Raw genomic sequence first — 27276 nt, 5'->3', positions numbered from 1 at the left:
AAGCTGCATGGATGTAAAGACAAGATTTTCAGGAAAAGTTATTGTTTACATATTGATGCCTTCACCTGTATTCAGTTATATCTATAGCATGTTGTAATCCTGATCTGTAAAAAAAATGTTTTAGATGAATGTAAATTTTGGCTTTGTGAGTCATGAGTCCTCTTAATATACAAGGGGGAAAAAAAAGTCAAGCTCCTCTGCTCCTGTATGGTAATGGAGAGAGCACAGATTGTACCAAGTTGGGTGAGGAAGCATGTATCTATGAAAGTAGCTGTTTGTGCACAAATCCTACTTTAACTGGGACAGAGGAATATGCTGGGCTTCAGCCCTGCCATGTAGTCAGTTTATAAGAGCCAAGAGTTTGTTAGCCAGGAGTTTAAAGTGGAAGAACTAACAGATGTCTGAAAGACAGAATTTCTGGCTCTCTGACTGCTTCTGGATTCCAGGCTGAATTTTATGCCCATCAGCATCAGGCAGGCTGTGTGATGGGGTCTGGGGACATGGGAATTCTACACCTCTGAAGATGTGAGCTTCATGGATGGCACTCCAGGGGAAAATATCCTTTGAAGCCTATTTCTGGCTACAGCAGTTTGGCTGCCTTGTTGTGCAAATATCAGAATGCTGCTTGTTGAACTGAACAGTTTCTCTCTGCTAATGACATGTCCTCTTGCAAGTTTTTGATTTCACTGTTTCATCTGTAAGATTTTCTCTAAAGGAATGTCTCAGGAATTCAGGAATTTTCTCCTTAAAACAGTAGTCATTGGAAGAATTTTAATTTCTGTTTTGGTGCAGCCCTTGATGGTCACGAGCTCTTACCAATGTGGACTCACTACAACAACAATGAAGAAATGATCACTCCACATGAGTGACAGCACAAAATGGTGAGGTTTCTGATATATTCTCAACTATTTTGGAAAGCAGCTATTCACCTGTCCATATGGAAATCTTTCACTGTTTCAGAGTGGGTTCAGACTGACTGTACTCTGCCATAACATAACCACTAGCACATCTGGACAAATTCGGCTAAAATATTGTCACATTAATTGCAGTGCAGTATTTTAAGTGTAAAAAAATACCCTACCCTACCGAGGCTGAGCTGGTTGGACACAGTCAATTCATTCACAAAATACTTTGTGCAGTTGCTCTGTAGCTGCCAGGGAAAGGCTGAAGGAATCCTGAGGACAGTCACTACTCACTCCCCTTGAGGACGATCAGGATTATTTTTTTTTTTTGGCTCAACTACTCCCTGAGAGGATGTGAAGTGCCAAGGAAAGCATTCTTTGTAGAGGAGAGGCTGCTGTGAACCAAATGGAACCAGTTCAATTCCAAGGACAGTTCATCTGTCCCCGAACAGCTTAGCACAAAACATTGCCCTTTGCAAGAATTAATGCACAACTCCATTTGAGTTCAGAATTTGGGAAGTGAAATAGGCATTTGAAGTTGTTTGCAGTGTCTCTCATAAAAACAGAGGTAATGCTTGACTTAGTCATCCAACAGATTAACAATCCCTTCTTAAATCAATAAATTACCATTCTATAACAGACAACCAAAAAAGAATTTTCAGACCTGTAGCAAATGTTTTAAAGCTGGGTTTTCAATTTGCAGATAACTGCCAGTAAGACAACAAAAGGTAGGAAAAAAGAAAATTAAATTCCAGTATTATTAAACTACATCCATATATTTTTCCGTGCACCCAAACAACGGGCATAATACTGGAAATAAAAGTGTATTCAAAAATTGTATTAGTCTAACATGGGGAGAGGAATACTGCAGTATTGTAAGGCAGGTGCATTAGATGGTTCTCAGTGTATCCAGGAAAGATTGTCAGGATAAGAACTATTCTCCACTGAGTTGTACTATGACTGCAACTCTAACAACCTCTAGGTTTTATCATGGCATAACCTGTCAAATCAAGGCATGAAAATATGCTGTCAAAATACTTTCTGAGCTGTAATAGAGTTCAATAGCAAATAAAAGGAAAATATGCAGTTCTGACCCAGTGAAAAACACACTGGGGCAATTCAAACACTCAAGCCTGTTATTCCACTTCTGTACTTACACACCATGCTTTGGATGAATATTCAGATTACTCTGGTATGTTCTCCACACATGGGTATTTTCTGCCCAGCAAGCCTCAGTGAAACCAAAAGTGCCTAATAATCCAACACGGTATCATCTTCTTGTATGCAAGCTAAAATAACTTGCAACCCAAACTGCTCCCAAATGCTGGAATTCTTACTTTATTTGTATTTAATACACAAAATAAGCTACAACAGCCAAAGCTGCTATATATATTTCTCCCCTACACACTGTGGGACTTAGACCTAACCTTCAGTGGGATGGAAATTCTTGGTACCTAGTTAAACACAGATGTCACAGATCCACCAAAGCTCAGATAAATCCATCTGTGTAGGTGTTTTCTTACCCTCTGTGAGGTAAAGGAAACTGCCTGATAAAAAAGCCAGATTGAGAAATATTAGAGACATGCTACTGAGAGTAGATTGGCATGAAGAACCAGGTGAAAACTGGAAGGAGAGAATGTGCATGTGGGAAGAAGCTGAGCCATGCAGGGACCAGGCTGCACAACGCAGCCCAGAGGAACTGCAGCAGGTTGGAGAATGCAAATTGCACCCTGCTTCAGCTGCTTCCAGGGATATCACAGGAAGGGGATCTGCCCACAAAATACTCTTCTCTCTCATGAGAATGAACACAGACAAAGGAGCACAGAGGCACAATGCTGGGTGGGTAATGCCAGTGACCCTATCAAAGAGACACAAGCCCCTGCCCTGGTACCCCCAAGATGTCCCTGGGGAGACTCCACCACAGTGTTGGACATGATGAGTGAACAGGAGCCCCAAAGCACCTTGTGGAAGCACATCCTAACTTGGATGAGTGTGTACACAACAAGAACAAGTGGTACTGAGGCACCTTCCCCACTAGACCATTGCAAAGCCTGCAGCTCCTGCTACTTTTATAAGGAGAAGTCCAGGCTTCTAGAAAGGCACATGCACCAAACAGAAAGAGCTGCTGGCTGCAAAGAAGATTCGATTTGAAAGTAGTTCCTGGGGAGGAGTAGTTCTGCCCAAGGAAACCAAACTGCCAGCTTGTGATTACTTTCCATCCTGCATTTCACCCCAGCATTTCTACCGCTCCCACCCTTTGCAACAGAACACCAGGTACCTGAGCTGAGAAGCCCTCTGAATGATGGCACTAATGAGAATTCATCATTGACTTTAAAAGGCAGAAACTGAGCTAGAGCTGAGAAAATAGCCTCTTCCCTTCTATGGGTATATAGCAGCCTCAGGATAAGCAGCTAAGGAGTAAATGTGCTTATTTGTCTTAATGTCCTGTCTCACTCTAATTACAATGAATAAGGCCACCAATTACAAAGTTAAAACAACGATGTTTGATCAGATATGCAAGAAACAAACCCCCATATTTTAAGATCCAAATCACAGACCTTGATCACTGCAATTAGAGCACTCAGGCACCTATACCAATCCTTATTAATGTGCCAGATTCCGTAATACCAGGATACATGAAACAATACTGAAAAAAAGAAGCTTGGGAATAAAGGCAATGGCTACTATAAACAGTGTCAGGACACAAGCTCAACCACTGGCCTGCAATCATCTACTCTATTTGTTTTCTTCTCCCTGGGTGGCCATGCAATGCCCCAGGAGACTGCCTAAGCCAGTGACAGTTCCTAAAACTCAGCACAAAGCAGGCCACCCTCAGTCAGGGAAAAGAGTTTAGACACATGGACATGAGCCATACCACATCACTTGTCCTTAGAACGAAGGAATTGACCCATTTCATTTATGAGTTAGACAAAACTACAGAGGACAATGATGCAATAAATAAGTCATGCCTAATGTCAGGGTTTCTAGCTGTAATTCCCAGACACTGTTCTCTGTGTATCACTCTATGCTGCCTTTCACTTCTACTCACCTGGTTGTGCCATGGGGTAGTGGAAATCCATGACAGACATCTGGACTGCCAGGTAGAGCACCCATAAAACATGACTCTAAAGACTTTAAAATTATCTCTGCAAACATTTTAAAGAAATGTAGGGTCAGACTATGGGGATGGAAACAGAGAGTATAACAGAACTAATAAAGGAGCCTGGTATTTTAGACCTGATCAAGCAGAAACCATGGCAGACAGACACAGATAAAGGCTCCCTGCGGTAGAAGTGACCAAGAAACATGTTATGAAACTTAACTTTGTAATGATTACCGAGTAACTGATGTCATAAAGAATGTATAACCAATGAGAATTGTTATCAAAAATAGAACCCTATACAAGTGCCATACAAGAAAAACCTATATAAATGCCTTGGAAGCTCAATAAATTTATCTTCTGATCAGAACTCCTAGTGTCCCCATCTCTCAATTGCCAATATCAGGCCTCATTTTTGACGGCCAACAGATATCCTCACATTGTCAGATTGGTAAAAAAACGTGTACTGTAACATCTGGGGTGTAAATCACATGTGCCATGGAGCTGGGTAAAGGAAGAAGAAAACCTGATGCTTTCTCCTCCTTCACATATCATCCTGTTGTGAAAAAGGCAACCTAACTACTTTACAGTTCCATTCTGAGCTAGTACTTCCCTGAGTATTTCTTTTCTTTTCTAGCCTCAGAGCTTTTTTTAAACCCTAACACTACATTCCTCAGGAAAATAGGGCTAACATGTCAAACTCCATGTATTTAAAGCCCTTGACTTCAGCCTCATCTTAATAGAAAATTACCTCAATTATTTTTTGTTGAAGAATGATTTCTAGACAGGCTCCACTCATACTTGGCCTCTCTGTGGCTGTGAAACCCGAAGTGAGAGAGTTTTTTTTATACACTTGCTGGAGCCAAATGGGAAAAAATATTTAAATGCCTAATTCCCATTTATACAGGCAAATGCTTCTTGATTTGCTCCAAAACAGCTGGATCTTGTTCTTCTTTTATCAGCCTATTGAACAGCACTTTGCTATGCTGATAGGTTTTCTATTTTACCTATTTAAAAAAAAAATGTAGTGAACTGGTTTTCTTTCCAATAAACAAAAAAATCATCTTGTTTTACTTCTCCATTTTACACCAAAAGTCCTTCTTCAATAAACAGATCAACTGAGCTCTATTCTAGCAGATCTAAAGTAACTGTGGTTCTACCAGATTCCTCTTGCATTTACAAAACACAGAACATTCTGTAAGCTCTCTATATATACACTTTTAGTAGCTGCTATAAATTAAAACTGAAAATCCTTTTAATAGCTAAATATTTATTTTTGAAAGCATTACAACAAATGCCAGAAACAAAGTCATTACAATAATAATCTTGTTATAGAAACACTTTATGACTTAAACAGTTTGATTCAAACTTTCCAAAATGCTTACCTCTCAGCTCCTCTGTGCTTGCCTCTATCAGATTAAGACTGATTTTATTTTATTTATATGAGGTCCCATTAAGGAAATATGTTAAGATTATATTTTTTAATCCTTCTACCAGTTAAAGTTGCTCAAATCCTATTCAATTGTTACTTGTTAATCCAAATCCCTTCAGTATTTTGCTTTTCTTCAGTATTTTTTGTGAAAAATGGGCATTGTTTCGTAAGGAAGCATGCCTGCTAAAAATTATAGAAATTCATTATATGTGGGGTTTTTCCTTCTTAATCAAAGGGAGGGTGTCACTTTTAATAATAATTTTCTGTATGAAATAATTTTTTCCAAAAATCTGAAGATTCTCATGCCTAATTTGAAACTGAGGAATAGTTTCAATTTCTGAGTGTGTCAGAGCAGCCTCTATTCTCTTTGACATCTGTTAAAACTAGGATTACCTCCAAATGGCCAACCTCAGGGGCTGAGTAAATAATATTCAATATTACATTGAAAAATCAAGTCTGAGGCAGCACAATGAACATCAGGAGGATAGAATAATCATTGCCCTCATGAAGAAAAGGTTCCCTTTTGATGTAAGATAAGCCAGCGTAACAACAATATGTCGTGTGAAATTTTCAGAAGCACGTTCTAAACCGTGGGTGGCGACTGCACTTTTGATGTCTGGGGTGGCTTTGGGATGCAGCATTAAAAAGAGCTGTCAGCTGAAAGTGGATGCAGCTGGAGAAAGTTGGAATCTGAACCTAGGAATGGCGTGGGCTGGCTGCAAATTACAATGAAGCCTACACAATGGATAAGCTGTTTGCTGCCCGAACCAATAAAAGTCATGGCAGCCAAAGGAAAAAAAGACAAACAAAAAAAAAAAATAGGGGGAAAAAAATAAAAAAGCTTTTGTTGCAGTGGTATATAATGCCACTACCTAAAATGGGAGCACAGTGATGAAAGGCAGCAGCACACTTCTCACAGCTGACCAGGGCTCAGAGCCAGGGAGTGCATCAAAAAGGGTCCACAGCTTCCAGCAGGCAAATCAGTGAGCACTCCTAACCAACAATCCTTTCCAGAGGGCTCTGGCAGGATGGTGACAGCCTTCTGGCTACACTGACCACACTCTCCCAGCACCTACATTAGCAAACAATTATCTGACATTTAGGAACACACATATAGATTGATAAACCACAGTCTTTGCTCGAGCCCTATCACAGGCAGGACTCATTTCTTAAAGAGAAGCATTTTAAAAAGACTTTGAAGAGCAGTTGTACATTCTTATCTGACATGTACAGTTATAAACATTGCCTCAAACTCTTTTACAGGATCTGCATGTTACTAGCACATAAAAAGTGAGTATACTGATGCCTAAATCCCTTGCATTTATTTAATTTCAGTGGCCATGCACATTGCTGCTTTCTTTCGGCCGAAGTGTGGATCTTCCTGGACACTGGTGTTTTTTGGATTCTGTTAGCATGACCTATTTTATTCCAGTAAAGTTTTAATTTTAGCTCACTGTGTAATCACTGTGTATCATTTTAATTATTGTAATCTCTAAGTCAGCCCCTTAAATACCACTCTCCACTGGACTGTATGTTCTGTTTAAAGTCCTAAACAGAACATTCAGAGAAAGATATGTTTGGTACATTTAGGACTAAGTGCTGTATTTTGGTTTTACCTGGCAGTGCTTAATGTCTTAATACTTTTGTTATAAACAAATAAAGAATTTCACTTTCTAAATGAAAAGAGAGCATTTGAAACAGAGGATTCAGTTCAATCTCACAGAGGGTTTATTTTAGTAATACAAAGAAATCGTTTGTGTGTTCTTCTGCAAAGCAGGAACATGTTCTGCTAGTAATTAGGAAGAAGAATATATATTGTTCAGAAAAATATATGATGCATTTAGATTTTCGAACACAAAACCACAGCATCACATTAGAGAGCAGAATTCATTTGTGTGTGTCAGAAACTTATGTCTTGTACTGAAACCACTGATGTATGTAGCAGGAGACGATTTGCTAAAAGCAAAACTAAAAAGTGATCAAGATAACGTATGTTTCTGGCATGCATTTCCTTCCCCAAACGAAATGCACTTCCATGCTCTGGAAGCAGATTAAATCTGGTACATGTTTGTAACTCAGTATGCTCTGAGGATCACATTGCTACGTATTTAGCTTGTCTAGGAAGCTCCTTGTTTAACAACATACAAAGAAGTGTTTCTAAACCCTGTGCTTTATTTGTCAAAACTTAGCTCAGGACTCACATGACATGTATTTTGCATTAGGAAACCAAGCAGTTCTGTATACTGTTGGTTATATATTTGTACCAACAGTTAACCAAAAGGATTTTGGGAAGAGAAGTCACAACTGCTAGGTTTGAAAATACACATGCATTTGTATGGTAACCCACAAAATATTTCTGTGGCTAGCTTCACCATTACTATTTTACACAGTATTTTAAATTACTTACTTATGACAGAATGATCTTGTGCTTTTGCTGGCATGCTAGGATCTCCAGTCCTGCTTATTTAACCTTACCTCCACAGGGCTGTTTACACTTTCAGAACCTGATTTCAATTTACTTTAATTTTCTCAGAGACTTTTGTATTTATAAAAGCTGAGCATCTCGTGACCTCTCTATTCCGGACATTTCCTTTACTCTCCACTATGAAAAAGAACAAAAACCCCAGTGTCCCATTTCTGCTGAAAAAAACCCTAAACTGCTTCCTTCAGTGGGTTGGTCCTTGTAATTGAAAATGGCAACCAGATGTTTACAGAACACACAAGAAATTTTCCTTGGGGCCTTTAGTCTTTATAATTGTTTGCTAAAGTTAGTTGGATTTCATGGAAACTTGTCTGAGGTTGAAACAAACATCAAGTAGGGGCTCCTCCTAACTTTATTCTGAAAAATTAAAAAAAAAAAAAAGCAGTTAAAACTAATATTTTCTACTCTTGTTGATATATTTCTAACTCCATATAAAACCATCCACTAAGGGAGAAAATTCAGTTCTCTTAAAGCTTATTTTACATGTCATCCCATGAAAAACATCCCTATTTCACTATTTGCTTTCTACTTTCTCAAAGTTCAGCTGGTTGTTATCTAAGCATGACTGATTTTTGCTCCCTTCCCTTTTCCCCACTCCTGTCAGGAATATATTCTCATGAATTTGGTGGGGTTTGAGAGTATTTTGAATTTGAAGAAGATGCTGTAAGCTACATATTGTTTGTTCCCCCAAGCCCTGAGTCACCACAGCTGATTCATACCTGAAATCTCTCCATCTTCTGGAGAAATCACCATTTTCCCTCTTCAGTTTTTTGTCTGCCAGATTTTATCAAGGCTGGTCATGTACTCCAAGAAGTCTGTGAGACCATCTTGTTACCCCACCTGGAGACTCACTACACCCAATAAAACCTCTTTACCTAATATTTCAAGACATCTAAGACTGAATGCTCCACAGCTCCAGGGAATCCATCTGATTACTTCACTAGCTTTACTCCCAAAGCAGATTTCCTAATAACAACTTTGTTGTAGTACTTCATGCCCTGATTACTACATGCACGATGAACAGATTGTTCTTTTTGCCTTGGCAGCAGAATTTATTAACACTTTGTGTTAACAAGCACAGCTGTTTTCCCAAACCTACCAGCCCTTGCAGTCACTGAAGAAAGACCATGACTGTGTCCTCCTGTCTCTACCACCTTCTCTCATTTTCACTCATTTTGTTGATATGGTATGTCCTGGAAAATGAAAAAGGGATGTCTGACAGTGACCAGCCATGGCCCTGGGGGCCTCGGAGTCCTATAGCTGTAGTTTGTTCTCCAGACTAATTAGCAGCTCTGAGGAAACTGTTACTGGCTGCACTTACCAAAGAGAACTTCAGCTACTCCCTACCTTGCTGCTGGCCAGATGTCAGCAATTAAGCTGATCATTTTCCTATTTAGCCTCTGGTGAAAAAGTATGAGCAGTGAGGATAACAGTGAGATGTGATACAATGTGCTAAAGAAATAACACAAAGATATATAGCAAAGAGCATGCATTTCATCCTAATTCTGACAGTGACTCACAGTTTCTATCCTGGTTTGCTCCATCATTAACTGATGTGACAACGTTTTCTGGCCTTGTAACTCCAACTGTTGAAGCAAAGTGAACTGAGTAATTTTCTTCCATAAAAAATGTAAATTTTCTTTAAAAAGTGATTTTTCCAAAGGATACTCAACAAACCAAAATGAAAAATTGACAAAGACTGGCTTGGAAAATTGCTTTTGGAGAAAATCAAATGAGAATTTTCTTTCATCTGTTCCCAGCTGCTTCTTCAGTCAGGCAATATGTAGAGAGACAGAAAACTTTGCAGCTAGGATCACTCCACATCTGTGAACTCCTGTGCTTGCTCCTGCAGCTTCATGTTCCCTGACACTCCCCAAGCACCAGTTTCACAGGGAGTGACCACCACTGGGTACAAAAAAGCAACAGAACCCTCTACAGAGAGCCAAGAGGGGGGCAGCAGAGGCCTTATCTTCCATAATAACACAATTCTCAAGCCACCATTTTACACCCAAATGAGTTATTCCTGAATATATTCCAGTGGCTTTATCAGTGAGAGGGTATTTCCTCCTTGCTGCAGTACATAAGTAGTGCCCCTTTAAATACCAGACACATCTCTTGATCCAAGCACATAAAGAGAAAGGCCAAGATTGGCTCAGATTTGCTCCCATGGGTCTGCTGTCTCAATCATCCCTTCCTGCTCCTGGTGCAGCTCCACCCAAGCACTACTCCCACATCTGCAAAAAGCCAGATCATCCTCAGAGTCAGTTGCTGGAACCAGGGCTGTTTACACAGCCGAGTATTTAAACACAGCATGTGCTTCAAATGGCAGAAAACAGAACAGAAATCAGTGTATATTGGTAATGTTAGAAAAGAGGAAATAACTTCAGATCCAATATTCTTTGCAATATATGTAAATTTAAGTATCTATGTAGTATATGATCCCTACTTAACAATGTCAGGAAAATGAATAGGACAGGAAAATGGTATTGATTTCCACGGAGATTGACAGAAAAGCTAAATATTGAACAAAGCCAAGGTAGGTTCAATACTTATCTAATGGAACAATGAATCACTCCAAAAAATCCCAACCCAAATCAATATCTGTACTGCAGTGATATTTCTAATGGCATGGCTAAAATTTAATCTTCAGTGGATGTCACTCAAACTGCAAAGAGGCAATACTCAAGTTTAAATACTTAACTGCAGCATTCTAAAAATAGGAAATGATAATGTAAAAGCAATACTATGAAAATGGTTTATGATTCTTTTTTTAAAGTCCCTCATTGCAATTGCAAAAGCTTCCACCAGACTACTAACACTCTGAGGCAGCAGGGAGCATATAGCATTACGCTGCACTCAGTTTGTCAGGAGCCTGAATACACGTGCTTTTTTCCATGGCCAAGGTGATGGGCTACCATGGAGCACAATCTTTTCCATTCCAAGAGCTAGTGGCAATGACAGAATTCTGCATGTTATTGCAGAGTGAATTAAAATTGGCCAGATTTGTAATATACAGCTGCACACATTTCTTGGAGCCTGAAGTTCACTCAGCTTTGCTAAACTATTAGTAAAGGTGAAGAATTGAGAAATGAAGGAAATGCCTGTTAAGGGAGGTCACCAAAGACTAATGAGGCTGGCACATCCAGCAAAGGACAGAAAAACTGATGGCTCCATAAGGAAAGATATAAGTAGTTTATTTATCTTTGGAGATGTCATCTGGGCAAAGCATGGAATTCAGGTAAAGATTCAGGCAAGAGGCAGTAACTAGGGCACATTATTTTTGGAGGGCAATGCCTATTCGTGAAACAAATTTCTGAGATAAAACCTTCATTTTAAAAAAAGTGAAAATGTTGGCAGGGTGGCACAGAGTCACACAGGGCCACAGAAATCTTTATTGAGGTAACAGAGGTAAGAGCTTCTCAGAATGGAAGAACAGGGAAGAAGGCAGAAAACACTTGGAAGTATTTGGCAAATTCTTCTCTGGTATTTGTCACTCTGGGATGATCTAAGGGGGCTCTAAAGCCCACTCATCTCTGGTAGAACAACACAGCTCTGTCCTGGGCTGAGGCAAGGAAGCTTGTACAGCTCAGTCTGGCAAATCTCACCTGAGAAAGCCTGAAAGTGTAGGGCTTTCTCAGTCTTCCTTCTGATCCTTTTTATTCTTTTCCACCAGATTGTGACACCAATTTCAACGCCTCCAAGTCTATGGCAGAGGCATAACTTGTTCCAGAGGAGAGGCAGATTTTCATATTTTATAAATAAAGGGGAAGGAGGGAAGGAAGGAAGGAAGGAAGGAAGGAAGGAAGGAAGGAAGGAAGGAAGGAAGGAAGGAAGGAAGGAAGGAAGGAAGGAAGGAAGGAAGGAAGGAAGGAGGGAAGGAAGGAGGGAAGGAAGGAAGGAAGGAAGGAAGGAAGGAAGGAAGGAAGGAAGGAAGGAAGGAAGGAAGGAAGGAAGGAAGGAAGGAAGGAAGGAAGGAAGGAAGGAAGGAAGGAAGGAAGGAAGGAAGGAAGGAAGGAAGGAAGGAAGGAAGGAAGGAAGGAAGGAAGGAAGGAAGGAAGGAAGGAAGGAAGGAAGGAAGGAAGGAAGGAAGGAGGGAAGGAAGGCCACTCACACTCCCTGGCAAACCAAACAAACGTGCCATTTGTAGGTGTGCTGGCCAGTACAACCTGACACCTTTCTTATCAGCTGTTATGATGAGCTGTTTGCTCATCAGCATCTTCTTTCCAACTGCTTACTTCAAAATGGATTTACCACAGTTATTTACTGGACATACTGACCATGTTAAAACAGATTTCCCAAAGTGGCAATCCCAGCTCTCCGCAAAATCTGACTACTCCATCATTTGCAACTAACACAGTTCTAACACAGTTCCACTTCTCTATCTCCATCCCAGCAACAGACTAAGAGATATGTTAAACTTACAGCAAACTGGTTCATTTAGGGCTGCTGAAAAAGGAAGTCTCAAAGAGCTCAGAGCAGGCACAGGTATCATCAGCCCATGGATTTTCCCCTCCATGGATTTTCCCCTCCATGTGGGTTTAATTGCTAAGGAATGGTGAAAGCACAACTACTTTTTATTCAAGCAGCGCTGCTTGAGAATTTACTGACACAGCTATTTTTCAGTGAAAAATTAGGGGTTTGAATAATTTATGTTTTACTGAAGAACACATCTGTATGGATTTTTCATAGTAAACCCATAGACCGCAGCCTCTTTGCCATGATTAAAGAAAAAAAAAAAAAAACCCAACAAAAAAACTATATTTTTCTTTTTTAGCCAACTGTTTTCCAGTTACCAAAACTCAGAATGGTTTTGGTTGGTTTGTAAGAAGTGAAAAATTTCCACTGAAGAAAACTATTCCCCTGATGTTTCACTCTGACAGCAATGAACTGAACAGAGTGCTGCAGCCCAGGTGTTGAGGATCTTTCTTGGAAGATCAGTGTGCAGAGCTTTCACATCTGGGTTTCAAACAGCAGCAGAACTGGTCCCAAAATTCTTAGCAGGCCAGCACAAAAAACAAAGTTAGGAATGTTTTGTGGTGAATTTTTTTCCATATATGACTCCAGCTAGAGTCTTGGCTCTCAGCCATTCAAAACAAAAAAATCCTTTCAAATTCAGAGTGAACTCTGCAAGATGCACAAGTAAGAAAGACTGCACACAGATAAAAGCACCTGATAGAGCTGCTAAATGATACCAAGTAATACTAATGATACCAGAAATTACTTTTTTATAGATTTTTCACAGCACTCATACTTTGTGTTTCTCAGTTCATTATCTATATATTTTAATTGAGGCCTAAAGAGCTTATCTTTAAGAACTTTTAACACTCCTATTAGAAAAATATTATGCCAAAGCTCAAAATGTCCTTCTCCAAAATAAGGAGCACTATCTCATCCAGAAGAGTAAACCTCATCATCTACTGGGTAAGAAAATCAACTCAGAATGTAATTTGCCTAGCTGTAAGTAAAGATCATTGGGTTGGTATGCAGACATGCTCTATTACTTACTTCTTGTTTTTAAAACATAACCTTAAAGCTAGGCACTCAGAAAATAGTTAAAGGCAGATTTATGCTGCCATGAAATGGAATTAGTAGAGTCTTACTCTTTGCCTTAAGTTGGCAAGCGCTTGACTTTTTTACATAATCTGACATCTGCTGGAAGCTGTAAGATGTTCCTGGAAAATACCTGACCTTTTTATTGATTTTTTTTATTATTACTGGAAAAATACTACAGGAAGTACTGATTCTAGCCTGTAAAGTATAAATATCCACAGCTAAGCTCATTTCTGCAGAGGCAGTATTTGGAGTGTAAAAACCATGCAGGAGAACTCCAATCTGAACTCAGTGCTGTAGGAAAATGACTAGTACTGTCTTTTTCTTTCTTTTTTTTAAAATAAATTGAAAGTGAATTTGGCATACCCACTTTCTTGGCCATTTGAAACAAAAGCAGTTCACAGAGATGGTGCACATGGTGCCCAGAGATGCCAACTTTTCTCTGCAGGCCATCTGACATTAGCAAAGCCTGCAGACATGGTGTGTCTTATCACTCTGAGATGGGAAGTACTCAAGGCAAGGAGTGGCCAAAAGGTCGCTAAAAAACTAGATTAAAGTAAAAGTGAGATGAAGACAGTTGACTACTTGGTACAGCCTGCCAAAGAAAACCAGATGTACTTCATTTTCAAGAAAGTTTCTTAAAGAAACTTGAAATTAGTGATGGAATTTTGAGCAATCGAAGCATGCTAATTAATTGTAGTTTTCATCTATGAAATGAACTGGTTTGGTTAAGACTCAAAGCAAACCTGAGCTCTCTGGTAGCTCCAGAAGTGTATTGCAAGCCTGAAAGATGCAAAGAGTACTCCCATTAGCATGAGAAATATCTAACTACACCGTTGTTCTTCTGACAAAATAGTAGCCTGTGTATTTTTTTCAAAGCCTTCCATTTCCTGAATTGATTTCCAAGACCGAATTGGCCTGACAGTTTTAGTTCATACCTCTGAGGTGTCCAAGAACACTCAAACATGGTCATCACATATCTAACTGGTGCCCAAGATTCTCCATCCAGCAGTGTAACTCCACACAATAAAGCTACAGTCCCTTGTGCAGGGGATCGGGATTCTTCAGTGCTCTGCTTGAAGTGTGGATCAAATTTCAAGAGAAAATGAGAAGCAACAGTAATCTATCCCAGATTTGGCAAAATGTACTTGTTCTGTATTGTGTTCTTAAACAAGTTTACAGAACAATCAAAACATTACTAGAGGAAGAAAAACCTTCACACATACAAGTTTTCTCTAGGAGAGAAAATTATGAGGAAACAAATGTAGCAGGTATGTGTTTTGTTATAAAACATTCTATTGAAAATCCCTCAGTTACATTGATGAAGTTGGTATGAGATGCCATCAGGAACCAAACTGATCTGATTTAGTTGTAAAGACTATGATGAACTACTCTGCTGCATTTTTTCACAGAAGGATATAGCTAATGGAAGGATCATCTAACTGTGGGAAATTATCCACACAGCTGAGAAGGGCTAGAATTTGGCTTCTACCCTTACTTTTATCAGAGTTTATATGCTTTATGTTTGTGGAAGAATGCCGGATCAAATTCCACATTCAGTGATCACCCTTAGTAATTAACAAATCAACTAATTCTAATTATTCTTACTGTGGTAAGGGCCCTCATGCCTCAGATGTTCCAGCAGTGCCCTGCTCTCCAGGACTGTGACTGTAAATCCATGTTTTGCCAGGATGCGCTGCCAGAGCTGACAGTCAGTTCCACAGTGAGCAGGAGGGGCACAGAGAACTGCTCTTCTCGTGTGGCTTCCAAAGGACTGGAGAATGGAGGCATCCACCTACAGCAAACACAGCACAGAGACAGCGGTTGTAGGATAGGACATTCCTCAACAGCACAAAATACAGTTGTTTTTCACAAAAAGAAGGTAGTCATTTACTATGACAACAGTGAAAATAGTTCTAGTATAATTAAGAATTCTCTTTATATCATGGACTTCAGACCACAAATTCCATTTTGTCTGCTTCTCCGTTTTTTCTCTCTTCATTTTGAACTGATACTACAAAGGTTTGACAGAGGTTTGAAAGCTCTGGTTAGCACACAAGGACTTTTAAACCATGTTCTTCCCTTTGTGGAAACAACTTTTCCTGAAATTTGGGCTGCTCTGGTGAGCTGGTAACAGCAATTGCTATCTGACTTGGACTGTGGCTGCAGTCACCTAAGCAGAGAGGCCTTGGCAGGTCCCATGTGAACTGCTCCAAGGAATGTGGGTTTTAGGCAGATGGTAAGTGCAGGCATCTGAGTTGTGCTATGCAGCATTATTAAGAAAAGTAAGAAGAGAACAGGGGTAAAATCATACTCAGGAATTCTAAACAGAACTGGAGATTACTGTGCTGTAGAAAGTTCAATGTAACCTTGTCAGTCCTTTATTGCCTCATTAGTCCAACAGGATCTAGCCCACAGGAGGACTGGCAGGGAGACTTGTACATAAGAGCAAGTGGAAAGAGATCTGACGCCTCCAATGAATCCTGAGGAATGCCTGAATTATCTACCTCTTACTGCCCTCCCATACAGTGCCCATGGACAAGGGCATCTAGAGGAACCCTTCCTCTATAGCTACCCTGGGGTACGAGCTTCTTGAAAGAAAAAAATTGAAAAAGAGACGCCTCAAACACACAGTCACAGTGCAAACATAACATTCATTTTGGAAAAGGGCAAATCACTGGACCATTGCCATCAGATATTTGGGTAAGAAGGGTATTTTATGTCTTAAATAAATATGGTGGGATAACCCTGTCTGGAAGCCAGGTGCCCACCCAAAGCCACCCTTTCCACTCCCCTTTCCAACTGGACAGAGAGAATAATACATTGAAAGTATTATAGGTAGAGATCAGAATAGAGAGAGATCATTTATTGATTACTGTCACAGGCAAAACACACGCAGCTTGGGGAAACTAATTTGTTTGATAATAAATGGAATTACAGTGAGATAATCAGAAACAGAACCAAAACTCAACACACCTTTCTCCCACTCTCCCCCTGCCCCTTGCTTCTTCCCAGGTTCAACATCCCCCCCAAACTATCTCTCCCTCAGTGGGGAAGGGAGGCTGGGGCTGGGGCTTGGCCAGTTCATCACACATTGCCTCTGCTGCTCCTTCTTCCTCACACTCTTCCCCTGCTTCAGTGTGGGGTTCCTCCCACTGGAGACAGTCCTTCAGGAACTTCTCCAACATGAGTTCTTCCTGCAGGCTGCAATTCCTCAAACTGTTCCAGTGTGGGTCTGTTCCACGTGGCTCAGACCTTCAGGAACAGACTGCTCCAGCAGTGGCCCGCTGGTGGATCTCAACCCCACCGTGGACCTTGGTGCACTGCAGGGGACAGCCTGCCCCACCACAGTGCTCATCACATTCTGCAGGCAACCCTCTGCCCTGGTGCCTGAAACACCTCCTCCTCCTCTTTCTTCACTGGCCAGGTGTCTGCACAGTTGCTCCTCTCTCTGGTTGCAGTTGCAGTCACTTTTTCTCCCTTTTTCAATTTGTTTAAATTTATAAGAGGTGCTACCACCATCACTGATGGGCTCAGCCTTGGCCAGAGGACAGCCTTGGAGCTGGCTGGCATCGACTCTGTGGGACATGGGGGAAGCTTCTGGCAGTTTCTCACAGAAGCCACCCTGGTAGCCACCACCATGCCCTCATCCCCTTCCCCTCAAAAAAACCCCAACCAAACAAAAAAACCCCCACAAAAACCCCTTGCTGTTCAAACCTGAGTAAAATCATAAAAATAGGATGCTCCATTTGGGAATTAGGACACTAATATCTGCAACAGTCTAGCTGTTCTTTTGCCATAAAAACATCATTAAAAACCAATATTTTATTTTGGTGAAAGATATTTGTCTTTAGGATTGAAATACACCAGCAGGGATTAAATTCAGGACATGAAATTAGTTCTTTGCAAGTTTGTGAATTTCAACCTGACAGCTGCCAGCAGTTTAAAAACTAAGTTATTCCATAACTCCTAATTTTAGTAAGCTTATCACTGGAGATAGGAAGCACTACACAAACAAGTCACCACCATTTTTTGCAGAGTAGAGCAGATTGAAAAGAGACAGACACTTTGATACAAACAAAGTTCACTCAAGATGTGTCCAGTTGTTTACAGGCCTGGGATCTAGGGCTAAAGTCACTCTTCTCAGCAGTGTCTTCCCGGAGTATGGGCTGCAGTTTTACATGGTGCTTGGCTGAAGTGTAAGCTTTTCTGGAGCAGTAAAGTCAATAATTTCAGAGCCCTCAGCTTCTAACACCAAATGGTCTTTTGCTCCAGAGCAGTAGCATTACTGATGAAGGGACCCTGAAAAAAAATCTCAATACAACACTATCAGAGTCTTCCACATCTGCTAAATGTGCAACCCAAAACTAGATTAGAAGCTGAGATATTCAGTAAGTAAAGGCTGATCACTTGCTGGCCGGAGTAAGCACGCATACCGCAGGGTGAAGTCATAGGAACTGCGTTAGGTCACCTGTTTGACAGCGTTCCTGACATCCCAGAATTTTAAAAAACACATTCATCAGGTGGCAAACACAGTGTTAGTCTCAGGCGGCCCTTGCCCACCACAGCACCGTCACTGTTGTCCCTTCTGCCTTTGCCCCTCCATCCTCCCCTCTTATCTCCTGTCTCCTGCTCTCTTGGCAGCTGCTGGCAGCCCTTGGGTTCCTTTCCTCCCTTCCTGCTCCCAAAGCTGGCCCTTGTCCCAGCCCTGGGCTCTCTCTCCCGGCTCTTCCAGGCATTCCAGCCAAATATTCCTGCTTTCCATTTCTCTTGGGCCGCGGGAGAAGCCCAGAACACAGAGACACCTCCTGCGTTATTTTGCAAGGAAATCCATTTTCCATCGGCCGTGCGCTGCAGGGCCCAGCGCAGCAGGGTGAGCCGGGGACGTGTGAGGAGGACGGGGGCTGCAGCCCAGGACACGGCTCTGTTCCTGGCCGCTTTTTGCTGGCCATTACGGCTTCTGCCCGCCGCCTGGGCGAGGCTCCTGCCTTGGCCGGGCCCATCCTCACCAAGAGTTACCACACTTGTGGTACGCCACGAAAACACACCTTCTTTCACACAAAGCCTCCTGCAGGGTCACCTCGGAAGGATTTTGCTTTAGACATTGGGAGGTCCTGCCTCAAGCCCCAAGCAATGACCCCGTTCCCCTGAGGGCGGTACCCCAGGGCCGGTACCCCATGGCCATCACCCCATGGCCGGCACCCCATGGCCAGCACCCCAGGGCCGGCACCCCAGGGCCGTACCCCAGGGCTGGCACCCCATGGCCGGCACCCCAGGGCCGGCACCCCATAGCCAGCACCCCATGGCCGGCACCCCATGGCCAGCACCCCAGAGCCATCACCCCAGGCCCAGCACCCCAGGGCTCCCCCACATGTGCTGTCACAGGCCTGGCCGCGGTGCCCTCGGGGCCCTGGGCACAGGGGACAGGAGCCGCCAGCCCCGGGCCGTGGCCGGGCTCAGGCCGCCCGCAGCGGGGTGTGCCCGGAGATGGCGCCTCAGCGAGCGCCGTCATGGGGGACACATCTTCCTCAGGGCTCCGGGAAGGGCTGCAGTGTGTACAGCGCTTGGGCAGCGACGAGCATTCAACAGATCACTGACAGCACCATAGGAGGGACAAAAAAAAAAAAAAAAAAAAAAAGTTCAGGCAGTGGCAGTGACCGCGGTCATTTCCACAAAACACAAAGGAAATGGCCCCGAGCGGCCCCACGGGGCTCAGTTCCTGGACAGGGCTCAGTCCCAGGACAGGGCTCAGTCACAGGGACAGAGCTCAGTCCCAGGGACAGGGCTCAGTCACAGGACAGGGCTCAGTCCCTATGGACAGGGCTCAGTCCCAGGACAGGGCTCAGTCACAGGGACAGGGCTCAGTCCCAGGGACAGGGCTCAGTCCCAGGACAGGGCTCAGTCACAGGACAGGGCTCAGTGACAGGGACAGGGCTCAGTCCCAGGACAGGGCTCAGTCCCCAGGACAGGGCTCAGTGACAGGGACAGGGCTCAGTCCCCAGGACATTGCTCAGTCCCAGGACAGGGCTCAGTCCCTATGGACAGGGCTCAGTCCCAGGACAGGGCTCAGTCCCTATGGACAGGGCTCAGTCCCCAGGGACAGGGCTCAGTCACAGGACAGGGCTCAGTCCCAGGGACAGGGCTCAGTCCCTATGGACAGGGCTCAGTCACAGGGACAGGGCTCAGTCCCCAGGACAGGGCTCAGTCCCCAGGACATTGCTCAGTCCCAGGACAGGGCTCAGTCCCTATGGACAGGGCTCAGTCCCAGGGACAGGGCTCAGTCCCAGGACAGGGCTCAGTCCCAGGACAGGGCTCAGTCACAGTGACAGGGCTCAGTCCCCAGGGACAGGGCTCAGTCCCCAGGACAGGGCTCAGTCACAGGGACAGGGCTCAGTCCCCAGGGACAGGGCTCAGTCCCAGGACAGGGCTCAGTCCCCAGGACAGGGCTCAGTCACAGGGACAGGGCTCAGTCCCCAGGACAGGGCTCAGTCCCCAGGGACAGGGCTCAGCCCCAGGACAGGGCTCAGTCCCCAGGACAGGGCTCAGTCACAGGGACAGGGCTCAGTTACAGGGACAGGGCTCAGTCCCAGGGACAGGGCTCAGTCCCCAGGACAGGGCTCAGTCCCAGGGACAGGGCTCAGTCCCAGGGACAGGGCTCAGTCCCGGGGACAGGGCTCAGTCCCCAGGACAGGGCTCAGTCCCAGGACAGGGCTCAGTCCCCAGGGACAGGGCTCAGTCCCAGGGACAGGGCTCAGTCCCCAGGGACAGGGCTCAGTCACAGGACAGGGCTCAGTCCCCAGGACAGGGCTCAGTCCCCAGGACAGGGCTCAGTCCCCAGGGACAGGGCTCAGTCCCAGGACAGGGCTCAGTCCCAGGACAGGGCTCAGTCCCAGGGACATTGCTCAGTCCCCAGGACAGGGCTCAGTCCCAGGACAGGGCTCAGTCCCAGGGACAGGGCTCAGTCCCAGGGACAGGGCTCAGTCCCCAGGACAGGGCTCAGTCCCAGGGACAGGGCTCAGTCCCAGGACAGGGCTCAGTCACAGGACAGGGCTCAGTCCCCAGGACAGGGCTCAGTCCCAGGGACAGGGCTCAGTCCCCAGGACAGGGCTCAGTCACAGGGACAGGGCTCAGTCCCCAGGACAGGGCTCAGTCCCCAGGGACAGGGCTCAGCCCCAGGACAGGGCTCAGTCCCCAGGACAGGGCTCAGTCCCTATGGACAGGGCTCAGTCCCAGGACAGGGCTCAGTCCCAGGGACAGGGCTCAGTCCCAGGACAGGGCTCAGTCCCCAGGACAGGGCTCAGTCCCAGGGACAGTGCTCAGTCCCCAGGACAGGGCTCAGTCCCAGGGACAGGGCTCAGTCCCAGGGACAGGGCTCAGTCACAGGACAGGGCTCAGTCCCCAGGGACAGGGCTCAGTCCCTATGGACAGTGCTCAGTCCCTATGGACAGGGCTCAGTCCCAGGACAGGGCTCAGTCCCCAGGACAGGGCTCAGTCACAGGACAGGGCTCAGTCACAGGACAGGGCTCAGTCACAGTGACAGGGCTCAGTCACAGGACAGGGCTCAGTCCCCAGGACAGGGCTCAGTGACAGGGACAGGGCTCAGTCCCCAGGACAGGGCTCAGTCCCAGGACAGGGCTCAGTCACAGGACAGGGCTCAGTCCCAGGACAGGGCTCAGTCCCCAGGGACAGGGCTCAGTCACAGGGACAGGGCTCAGTCCCAGGACAGGGCTCAGTCCCGGGGACAGGGCTCAGTCCCCAGGGACAGGGCTCAGTCCCCAGGACAGGGCTCAGTGACAGGGACAGGGCTCAGTCACAGGGACAGGGCTCAGTCCCCAGGGACAGGGCTCAGTCCCAGGGACAGGGCTCAGTACCAGGACAGGGCTCAGTCACAGGGACAGGGCTCAGTCACAGGACAGGGCTCAGTCACAGGACAGGGCTCAGTCCCAGGGACAGGGCTCAGTCCCAGGGACAGGGCTCAGTCCCCAGGGACAGGGCTCAGTCCCAGGACAGGGCTCAGTCCCAGGGACAGGGCTCAGTCCCTATGGACAGGGCTCAGTCACAGGACAGGGCTCAGTCCCCAGGGACAGGGCTCAGTCCCAGGACAGGGCTCAGTCCCCAGGGACAGGGCTCAGTCCCCAGGGACAGGGCTCAGTCACAGGACAGGGCTCAGTCCCCAGGACAGGGCTCAGTCCCAGGGACAGGGCTCAGTCCCAGGACAGGGCTCAGTCACAGGACAGGGCTCAGTGACAGGGACAGGGCTCAGTCCCCATGAGCAGGGCTCAGTCCCCAGGACAGGGCTCAGTCCCAGGACAGGGCTCAGTCCCCAGGACAGGGCTCAGTCCCAGGGACAGGGCTCAGTCCCCAGGGACAGTGCTCAGTCACAGGGACAGGGCTCAGTCCCCAGGACAGGGCTCAGTCCCAGGACAGGGCTCAGTCCCAGGGACAGGGCTCAGTCCCCAGGACAGGGCTCAGTCCCAGGACAGGGCTCAGTCACAGGACAGGGCTCAGTCCCAGGACAGGGCTCAGTCCCCAGGGACAGGGCTCAGTCACAGGGACAGGGCTCAGTCCCAGGACAGGGCTCAGTCCCGGGGACAGGGCTCAGTCCCCAGGGACAGGGCTCAGTCCCCAGGACAGGGCTCAGTGACAGGGACAGGGCGCAGTCACAGGGACAGGGCTCAGTCCCCAGGGACAGGGCTCAGTCCCAGGGACAGGGCTCAGTACCAGGACAGGGCTCAGTCACAGGGACAGGGCTCAGTCACAGGACAGGGCTCAGTCCCCAGGGACAGGGCTCAGTCCCAGGACAGGGCTCAGTCCCAGGGACAGGGCTCAGTCCCTATGGACAGGGCTCAGTCACAGGACAGGGCTCAGTCCCCAGGGACAGGGCTCAGTCCCAGGACAGGGCTCAGTCCCCAGGGACAGGGCTCAGTCCCCAGGGACAGGGCTCAGTCACAGGACAGGGCTCAGTCCCCAGGACAGGGCTCAGTCCCAGGGACAGGGCTCAGTCCCAGGACAGGGCTCAGTCACAGGACAGGGCTCAGTGACAGGGACAGGGCTCAGTCCCCATGAGCAGGGCTCAGTCCCCAGGACAGGGCTCAGTCCCAGGACAGGGCTCAGTCCCCAGGACAGGGCTCAGTCCCAGGGACAGGGCTCAGTCCCCAGGGACAGTGCTCAGTCACAGGGACAGGGCTCAGTCCCCAGGACAGGGCTCAGTCCCAGGACAGGGCTCAGTTACAGGGACAGGGCTCAGTCACAGGGACAGGGCTCAGTCCCCAGGACAGGGCTCAGTCCCAGGGACAGGGCTCAGTCCCCAGGACAGGGCTCAGAGACAGGGACAGGGCTCAGTCCCCAGGACAGGGCTCAGTCCCCAGGGACAGGGCTCAGTCCCAGGACAGGGCTCAGTCCCCAGGGACAGGGCTCAGTTACAGGGACAGGGCTCAGTCCCAGGGACAGGGCTCAGTCCCCAGGACAGGGCTCAGTCCCCAGGACAGGGCTCAGTCCCAGGACAGGGCTCAGTCCCTATGGACAGGGCTCAGTCCCAGGACAGGGCTCAGTCCCTATGGACAGGGCTCAGTCCAAGGACAGGGCTCAGTCACAGGGACAGGGCTCAGTCCCAGGGACAGGCCTCAGTCCCCAGGGACAGGGCTCAGTCACAGGACAGGGCTCAGTCCCAGGACAGGGCTCAGACCCAGGACAGGGCTCAGTCACAGGGACAGGGCTCAGTTACAGGGACAGGGCTCAGTCCCCAGGACAGGGCTTAGTCCCAGGACAGGGCTCAGTCACAGGGACAGGGCTCAGTCCCCAGGACAGGGCTCAGTCCCCAGGGACAGGCCTCAGTCCCCAGGACAGGGCTCAGTCCCAGGGACAGGGCTCAGTCACAGGACAGGGCTCAGTCCCCAGGACAGGGCTCAGTGACAGGGACAGGGCTCAGTCACAGGGACAGGGCTCAGTCCCAGGGACAGGGCTCAGTCCCAGGACAGGGCTCAGTCCCCAGGACAGGGCTCAGTGACAGGGACAGGGCTCAGTCACAGGGACAGGGCTCAGTCCCAGGGACAGGGCTCAGTCCCAGGACAGGGCTCAGTCCCAGGGACAGGGCTCAGTCACAGGGACAGGGCTCAGTCCCCAGGACAGGGCTCAGTCCCCAGGACAGGGCTCAGTCCCAGGGACAGGAGCTTTTATCCACCGGCTTCCCAAAGAGCCGTGACGGCGTCTCTGGGACACAGAAACAATCCAGGAGCCTAAATTTACCAGCTTGACCTGATGTCTAATCTGGTACTGTTGAATAATACGAAGTATCCCCACACCTGTTAGGGTACTTGCTTGAGATCTATGCTTAGTGCTGCCAAATTTATTTTCTCTGCCCTGTCCTTTCATAGCTATTTGCAGTCCAGGTTATAAGATGCAACGTGTCCTGTTTGTTTGCCAAGCCAGTCCAGTGCAGGGCGGGTTGTCAGCTACACAGAAATTTTTAAAAAAATCTGGCCAACTGCATGCTCGTAGCAAGTGATTCCATATAAAAAAAGCTTTTTCCAAAGCTTTATACAAAATGCCTTGCATCACTGGACATGCTGATCTAGTTACTGCTAGATGTTTTTCATAATTTCCAATATTATAGCAATAACAGTCATGTTTATATATTTAAAGAGTCTGCTGGTTTTCATAAAGTGTTTCTCAATCATAAAAATGAGGTCTGGGCAGAGAGTTAGTACAAGAAAAGCAGTGTACAATAGATGAAAATAAGCTGTTCACATATTTCCACGTTTTGTGGTTCTGATGTTTTTGGCATTCCTATGATTTTAATGTACAACAGACTCAGACACACACACACACAGAAAGGATCTATAACATTTAAAAAAAAAAATTGAGAATAATTGCTAAATGGTCAAATGTTCCTATGTCCCAACCATTTTTTTAGCTTTTCATCAGTTTGAAGACTCAGACTATTTGTTAGCAGGTCAGTTTATTACAGATTCAATATATCAGTATTACAGATTCAATATATCCTACGTGAAAAAGATTGGTAAGAATATCTGCAGCCCATATCATACCTAGAAAATGATGTGTTTGTCTCCACAGAAATTAATGACACTTTACAGCCAGGCTGAGATTTTCCATATGATTTTGCATGAGAATTATGTCAGCTTTGACATGATCTACCTGCTCTTACAGCTAACAAAATACTGCACTTAGCTGAGTCACTGAGTCACTGATCTCATTTTAGTGCAATTGGCTGTTACACAGATGATTCACAGCCTTAACAACTGGTCCAAACAAACCAGAATGGGCTCTAAAGTAAATAAAAACGCATAAAAAATTAATTTGGTAATTTTGTTTTCAGTTTACAGAATAACATGAATAACACAAAAGAAAACAAATTGAGCTCCATTAAAATTTATTAAATATTTTTAAATTGTATCAAATGTATACTCCTTTGATGTCTCAACAAACAAGATAAAAGGCTGTTTATATAATTCGAAAGCTGAAGAATTATGTAACCATCCTTGTGCAACTGAAAATAGACATGCATTTTCAGACTTGCAATTCTTAGTTCAGTCTGTCTGCAACTTCCAGGGACCTGTGAAGTTGTCTATTAAAAAGAAAATGTTTTGACATTTCCCTTGAAACTGGTATATCCAATTCTAGGTTATGAATGTGTAAGGATATAATTGATTCCGCTAGTCTCTGGAGCTTTCCTCTATTGTACAGAATTTCTGGCCTGTTCCAAAACTCTAGAATTTGGTCAGTAACTAATCTTATGATGTACAATTACTGTTTTTGTTTGGGCCAAGAAGAAAATACTGAAGATATTTCAAGTTGAAGAGGGCAAAACAGTTCCTTGGCAGTTGTTTCAGATTCCAAGAATATTACATAATTCCATAAATATTGATGCATTGTCTATGCCTGGAAAAGAAGCAAATATACAGTTTGAATGGTTGCCATAGAACTTCACTGACCACCACTTCAACTGCAGAAACTAAATTCTCCATCCTAACCTAATGGCCCAGCTCATGTCAGCCTAAGCTTCTCTCAGGAAAGAACTCAAAAACCGTGAATCATCTTTTCTGGTGTCATTAGTCCCTGTGTTGATTAGGAGCAGCCACTTTTCACACTGAGGGAGCCAGGACTGTCACAGACTCGGTCCTCTAGCTTCAAATAACTTGACTGCAGCTTTCTTTAACCCCACTGCTTCCTGCAGGTACTGAGCAGAGATGTATGAGCCACTGTGCAAACCAAAAGGCCTCTGCATGAAAGCAGAGTGCAACAAAAATACCACAAAGGAAAACTGGCCTTATGAAAACAAGGCCAGCACTACCAGCAATATTCACAGGCAGTGAACAGTTTAAATTCCCATTTAGCTAGCAAAGGAAGTCAGCATCTCCATTTGCTACTAAATACCACCTAGCAGAACAACATTACAAAAAGTACATGAGTGGGACTCCCAGAAAATACTGTATTATTGAGCAGCATCAATAAGAAGAGTGATAAAAAAAGCTTAGCATGTGGTTCTCATGCCCCCAGCCACTCGTTTATGGGACTATGCAGATGTTTATTAGATCCAAATGTGACTTCCAAGTTCCTTTTGTTTGTATAAAAGTTCATAGAAATAGGAAGTTGTTCATGCTACCATTATATTTAAAAGTCTGCATAGCTGCTGTATCAAGAGGTAAGAGAGAAGTTAATTTCCTTTTCACTTTCTGGAGGATATTTTAATGTGCTTGCTTTATGTTCTGTTGAATTTCCTAATCAGAAAGGACTTGTAGAATTAAGTGGCTGGAATGTAATTCTGCTTTGAATTGTTTGTTGGATAAATGCAGAACAAGCAATTAGATTATTGGCATTACCTTGAGGGCTGTCTTCTGATAACTTTATAAATCCAAGAGCAAAACTGGAATTATTTACACAGTCATCACCAACACTAAGCAGGAAGTACAGAGCTATTTTATCAAAATGCTTTTTGCTTTATGCCTGAATGTAGTACATGATACCAATGGCCTGTCTTGAGAACAGACAGTGAGCCAGTTGTGAGGTTTTTGTCTTCTTTTCTTCATGTTGGAGCCAGGATTAATACATGAGAGTCTTTTGTGTCCAGTTTTTGTGTTCAGACTCAGTGTTTATTAATGCTGATCTATAGTACCTGATGAGTATAGTATCTCATGAGTTGTGAGCTCTAACTAACAAGGTAGAAAATGGAGGTGTCTCTAATTCTGTCCAAGGTGATTTAAGCATAAACTATCCAATAACGAGATGACACCTATATAATTTATACTTTTAACCCAATAATTGACCACTCAAGGTCTGCAATGCGAATCTTTCTCACCCAATTAGAAAAAACCACAGGAAACCACGAAGAAAAAGGTGAAGAAGGACATAGGATTTAAGGTTTTAGTATATTGTAATATATATGGGGTGATATGGATGATTTAAGGCGTTGTCTAAGTTTTCCACCCTGTGAGATCACACAATACTATAAAAACCACACACCCATGACCCCAGTGCTATCACTCAATTTTGGAAGCCTGTTCCACAGCCTCAAGTCAAAGACAGTATTTGCTTGAGGGTCAGTGCCTTTTAGCACAGACAGCCTGAAATTTTCAGCCCCCAGGGTTCCAACAGCCGATCCTACCACTTATCAAAACACCTCGCTTTGGAGGGAGTTGCAGTGAAGTCATGTGTGAGATTCTGCCTCCATTTGTTCCTCATGTGTCCTCCTCAAAGTTCCCTTCCTGCAAGGTCTCCACCCTGCCCCTCTTTCCTGACTGCTACCACAACAGCCTTGCCCTTTATCATCAGAGCATCTCCAGCTATCTGCTCA

General features: G+C 45.3%; 1 protein-coding gene across 4 annotated transcripts in view; it reads right to left on the bottom strand.

Moving 5' to 3' along the window:
* CPED1 (cadherin like and PC-esterase domain containing 1) overlaps positions 1-27276 on the bottom strand; it is a 155357-nt gene that overhangs the window by 121658 nt on the left and 6423 nt on the right. For all 4 annotated transcript variants that reach the window (XM_066318562.1, XM_066318561.1, XM_066318564.1 and 1 more), the window contains one exon: positions 15075-15261. In XM_066318562.1, the coding sequence (XP_066174659.1) occupies positions 15075-15261 (187 nt within the window). The remainder of the gene's footprint in view (positions 1-15074; positions 15262-27276) is intronic.

Source organism: Sylvia atricapilla, chromosome 5 (assembly GCF_009819655.1).
Source record: "Sylvia atricapilla isolate bSylAtr1 chromosome 5, bSylAtr1.pri, whole genome shotgun sequence".
In the NCBI taxonomy this organism is placed as follows: domain Eukaryota; kingdom Metazoa; phylum Chordata; class Aves; order Passeriformes; family Sylviidae; genus Sylvia; species Sylvia atricapilla.
This window is presented reverse-complemented; position numbering and strand designations above follow the sequence as displayed.